Below are 5680 nucleotides of genomic sequence, written 5' to 3'. Positions count from 1 at the left end.
ATATGTATGTACATATATGCAACACATTTCACTGCTGCCACTGATTTGAATTGTAAACAAATATGAAATGTATGCTGAAACATTAAGGAATGTATTATAACATATAACATTCATATTTTTATCATTAACCCAATAGCGAATATGCCCATATTGTTAGGGTACCTAGCGCGAAAAGTAGCAAAAGACCAAATATTCTTGCTGGGCCGAAATGAAACGATCGCACACATGCATGAACACGCATACATGTAAAGGCCTGACGCTAACAGCTGACAGCTAACATGGGACGGGTCGCTAACAGCTAAAATCTAACAGACGGTCTGTCGCTAACAGCAAACAATTAACATGGGACCGTATGCTAAGAAATTTTTGTGTCCATTTTCGTTGTATGAAATGACCAATCTATATGTTGTATGGTTAGTGGTAAAATGTAATGAAATAATATCTGCAAGGGTATACAAACTTCGGCGTGCCGAAGTTAGCTTCCTTTCTTGTTTGTATTCATACCCTTGCAGGGTACTATAATTGTAATCAGAAGTTTGCGACGGAGTGGGGAATTCCGATCCTATAAAGTATCAAGAATAACCGGCCAATCTAGAATATTTGCTAGAAAAGCAAACAAATTTAATAATTTTGTTTTGTTTAATTTTTGAGCTGTTTCATAAATGCATATTTAAATTCAATTGGTCGACATTCGTTTCGTCCACCACTGGAAAATATCTGCAGTGGGAACAGTCTTTCATTGTGTAGCAGGAGCAGTCTGGGAATTCCATTGGCACCGTGCAACAGGTGTAATCTGTAGGAGCCGCACAGGTGGAAACGCAAGGGTTCACACAACGACCCGCGCAGGGTGGCGCGCAGGGTGGCGTGCAGGGGGCTGCACAGAGGGCCGCACAGGTGGCAGTGCAAGGGGCCTTGCAAGGGGCCGTGCAAGGGGCCGTGCAAGGGGCCGTGCAAGGGGCCGTGCAAGGGGCCGTGCGGGGGGCCGTGCAGGGGGCCGTGCACGGGGCCGTGCAGGGGGCCGTGCAGGAGGTCGTGCAGGGGGCCGTGCAGGGGGCCGTGCAGGAGGCCGTGCAGGGGGCCGTGCAGGAGGTCGTGCAGGGGGCCGTGCAGTGGGCCGTACAGGGGGCCGCGCAGGGTTCCGAGCACGGGGCCGCGCAGGGGTCCTCACAAACATTCCTACAACATCGGCAGTAACATCTCAAATAATGACTGCAGCAGATGGCGGGCAGAAGCATCAGGGTGAAGGGTAGAAGCCAGAACCAGATGGCGTTCTGGAGAATAAGGGAAATGTTATATATTATATAATTAAAGATACATACACTTATCGCAATTCCCACTCACCATTGGATTGGCAATACTCCCACAAAGATCTTTGTAAATCAAATAGCGATTCAGAGCTAAACTATTATAGAAATAGGGATCAAAGCTCCCATAGGGATACGAAGCATGATAATCGTGGTGATGATGATTGTGGTGATGCTCATTGATGTGATGATCATCGGTGTAATTATCACCATGGTGATGATGATGATGAAAGTGGTGATGATGATGGTGGTGATTATAGTTGTGGTGATGATCCTCGGTGTGATTATCATCGTGGTGATGATGGTTTGTGTGATTATGGTGGTGGTGGCCGTGATGGTGGTGCCCGTGATGGTGGTGTTCGTGATGGTGGTGGCCGTGATGGTGGTGGCCGTGATGGCCATGGTAATGGCGAGCCTGAGCTAAGCTCTTCATCGATTCCTTGGTTTCATTTTGCAGACCAAATCCAACGAAATCGCGGCGTTGAAACTGTTTAATCTTTTCCAGAAGTCGGCTCATGTACATGTCAAAGCTTTTATTTCCGCCGGACAGTAGGAGATCCAGCTGCTTCAGTTTACCCAGCAGTCGCTGAATGATCGCGGCTAGCGGTTGCCCCAGTTTCTTGTGAGCGACTTGCAGCCTGATGGTTTGGTTTAACAGAAAAGGAGGCGATCCCACACTCCTGGTCAGGTTGGCCAGTCTACTGATCAGCTCCGGCAGAGGTCCTGGTTTGGGCTCCGGCACGAGCTCTCGGCACATATATTGGGTGAATTCTGAGCTGTTGTAGCTGAAGAGCTTACTCCGCAAGAGCTCCTGGTCCTGGGCCGCCTCCCGGATATCCCTTTTCGTATTGACATAGAACTCTTTGCGACCCAAGTCACCGCACAAGGCCTCATTACCGGCGCACCTCTGCAACGTATCTCCAGATCTTAGAACAGGTGGCTTATTATCCGGTAGATACAACGTATCTGCAGACTTTAGCACAGGAAAATTATCATCCGGTGGATTGTCATCCGGTAGATACAACCTATCTCTAGATCTTAGCTCAGGTTGATTATCATCGGGTAGATTATCATCCAGTGGATTATCAACCGGTGGATTATCATCCAGTGGATTGTCATCCAGTAGATACAACGTATCTCTAGATCTTAGCACAAGTTGATTATCATCCGGTGGATTGTCATCTGATGGATTGTTATCTGATGGATTGTCATCCAGTGGATTGTCATCCAGTGGATTGTCAGCCGGTGGTAGATACAACGTATCTCTAGATCTTAGCACAGGTTGATTATCATCCGGAGGATTGTTATCTAGTGGATGGTCATGCAGTTGACTGTGATCCGGTGGATCTACCGTATCTCTAGATCTTAACATAGGTTGATTATCATTCGCTGAATTAGCATTCGGTGTATTAGCATTCATTGTATTATGATTCGGTAGTTTATCATTCGCTGGATTATTATTCGGTCGATACAAAATCGGTCGATTATACATCGGAATCCTCCTTTCGGGCACCTGATGTCTACAAGAGTACATGAGGGATTATTTAAGCTTGGAGCTCCTCATAAAACTTACCCAGCACAGAAAATGTCATACGTCAAGAATCCGTGGACCAGAAAGAAGAGCACCAGGACAAGGGGTATCGAGAAAAGCATGAAGGCGGCAGTGAGGAATGCACAGAGTAGCCCATTCGACACATTTGGACTAAACAGTTTTACCACAAGAGCAATTAGCAGGAGGATGGGCAAAATCATAAGCACCAAGAGCATTCCTAACATGCTTCCATACCACGAAGGTCCCAGCTTTCGGCGCAGAGCAGCTACGGGAATACGACGAATCGCTATTGCAGGCCCTATCTTATTTACCCGGAGTTCTACTAACGATGCTTTGTACTTATCCTGCAGATATTTGTCTGAGGGTGGGCTTTTTGAGGCTAGAGGTAAATATGTCTATAGTTTTTTTTTGGCTAACCGTCTTTATGGGGATCCTTTTTAATTGTGTCCAGCAGGTTATTAGTGTGATTCCTGTACGCCGTTGCGATCTGTTGAGCAGCCATTAGGGGATAAATGACAAAGTTACCGGCCAGAATTTCGTTAATGGACTTGATCAAGTCTTCCGTTGAGGGAATCTTTAACAGTTGTTTGGTGTTAATCCTGTTACGTTCCTTTTACTTAGCCTTTAATGTACTTACTCTATCAAAGTGCAGACATCCCTCGTCTAGCATCCTGACCTCATTGTCTCTGTAGAAATCTCTGCACTCCTCTTGGTTGCAGTGCGAGATGAGGAATTCCTTAAGATTTTGTTTGACGGCACGCAACGCTGTTGAGGATCATTGTCATTGTTAATCCTTTAAAAAACCAAAGGATTCTCACCATCCCGAAACCTAATAGCCAACCCCTGAGCTACGGGCAGCTCATTCTGGAACTCCTCTAAAATTAACTTAGCTGTGTGCATATTTTTAAGAACCTCGCTTAGATCCTTAATGGCTTCAGCATGGTCCCCCGCTTGTGTGGCATCAGACTGAGCTTCGATTCGCTCCAAAAAATGCTTATAATTAGGGTCATGCAGAAGTCGCATGCGCCTGTAGGGGTGATGGTAGAGGGATCGCTGCGAACAAGGCCCATATTTCTCCAGGCCCTTCGTTAACTGCCTGGCTGACATTATGGCCAAAAAGAGAAATAAACTAAACCTCGTTTAGCCAGATCAGCGGTAGTTACGAATCCCTAACAGACTTACAACATAAGGAGTGCCGCAACGGCCAGGAGGATGCCACAGCTATAGCACGTTCTCTTGCTGCCTGTCCTGCAATTTCTGCATCGCCCCCAAAACCAGCCATAAAGGGACCTATGAGGTAAAGCTGCTCGTTGAAATCCTTAACACGAATAAGAATTAAAAGCAAAACTCACCCCACGATTGGCATTGCTAAAATAAGAAACAACAGCAGGAAGATCAGTACCTTCAGTCCATCCTGCATAGCGAGGAAGTCCCTCCAGTCATCAATCTCCGCATTGACTCCGATATCCAGGCCATTGTAGGAAATGTAGCTCTGGGGCAGTCGGCCATGTTTGCAAACCAAAAAGCTCGTTGCAGATTGCGGCACATAGAAAACTGGACTTCGACCGAGAATAGGGTCGAACAGATTGATTGGATAATGGTAGTCGTCATAATAGTGATGGTCATTATGATGGTGGCCGTGATGGTGGTGACCGACATGATAGTGATGATGGTGGTAGTCGTCATGATGGTGATGGCCGTGATGGTGAAGGTCGTCACGATAGTAGTGGCCGCGATGGTGATGGTCGTCATGATGGTAGTGGCCGTGATGGTGGTGGTAATCGCCGTAGTGCCCATGGTGGTCGTCATGATAGTCATGATCGTGGCCATGATAGTGGTCGTGATCGTGGCCATGATCGTGGTCATGATAGTGGTCATGATCGTGGTCATGATAGTGGTCATGATACTGGTCGTCATGATGGTGGTTGTGCTCTTGCTTATGCTCGGTCTTGATAGGTTCGACATGATGGTAATGATGGATAGGCATCATCATTGTTACTACTTTTATTTAATTTAAAAATTTGTATTATCGAATTTGATTTAAAAATCAAGGACTATTTTGTTGTGAATTAAAAAAGAAACCAAGATTTAATAATCTAGAGATTTCTGAAAGATCTTACATGAATGAATCTTTTTTTTTTTTTTTGTCAACTTGTATCAAAAATTAAAACTAAATTAAATTTTTGTAATAATTTTAAAAAATATTAAGGTAAACCAACAAGAATTGCCAGCAAGTGAAACAAAGCGAGTTGTCTCTCGAATTAGAGATTTTAAAAATATCTTTTGAAAACATAGGATTATTAGGCAACATTTCTCCTCTATAATTTCTGTAAAATAGAGAATTTTGAGACTTACATACATAAAAAATAAAAACACTTTAAGTTGATTGAGATAAATGTTTGCTGACAAAGACAACCATCAACGGATCTCACTGATTGACTGGCAACTGGTTTGGGTTTTCGGTTTTTGGTTTTCTTGAGTATATTCTTCTTGAGGATCTTAAGCGATAATTTCTTTATTTGCTCAGGACAATGAATTGATACATTGGTCTTTTTCTTTTTATACCCTTGCAGGGTATTATAACTTTAGTCAGAAGTTTGCAATAAACTATATATATTCTTGATCAGCATCAACAGTCGAGTCAATTTAGCCATGTCCGTCTGTCAATTTTTCCGCAAACTAATCACTCAGTTTGAAGCTATCTGAATGAAACTATAACAAGAAAGGAAGCTAACTTCGGCACACCGAAGTTTTTATACCCTTGCAGATTGGTTTTGATATTTATATAATAAATTTAAATGTTGAAAACACACAAAACAGAGTT

At 44.1% G+C, this 5680-nt stretch overlaps 1 protein-coding gene across 3 annotated transcripts; it reads right to left on the bottom strand.

Moving 5' to 3' along the window:
- Nucleotides 1–633: 633 nt before the first annotated feature.
- LOC108079693 (uncharacterized) lies at nt 634–4940 on the bottom strand. 3 transcript variants are annotated; one of them, XM_070285614.1, is made up of 8 exons: nt 4209–4940; nt 4039–4146; nt 3675–3985; nt 3494–3621; nt 3274–3430; nt 2878–3214; nt 1342–2824; nt 634–1271 (listed from the first exon to the last, which is right to left on the bottom strand). In XM_070285614.1, exons 1-8 carry the CDS (start codon nt 4847–4849, stop codon nt 657–659), a joined length of 3780 nt encoding a protein of 1259 aa, XP_070141715.1. In that variant the 5' UTR covers nt 4850–4940; the 3' UTR covers nt 634–656. The 3 variants fall into 3 exon arrangements, with proteins under 3 accessions (XP_070141715.1, XP_041631406.2, XP_070141717.1); XM_041775472.2 differs by having other exon boundaries at nt 3675–3952; XM_070285616.1 differs by having other exon boundaries at nt 3675–3956; nt 4209–4348.
- Between the last annotated feature and the right edge of the window lie 740 nt (nt 4941–5680).

This window comes from Drosophila kikkawai, chromosome 3L (genome assembly GCF_030179895.1).
Source record: "Drosophila kikkawai strain 14028-0561.14 chromosome 3L, DkikHiC1v2, whole genome shotgun sequence".
NCBI classification, from domain to species: Eukaryota; Metazoa; Arthropoda; class Insecta; order Diptera; family Drosophilidae; genus Drosophila; species Drosophila kikkawai.
Note: the sequence above shows the minus strand (reverse complement) of the source record. Positions and strands in the feature narration are given on the sequence as shown.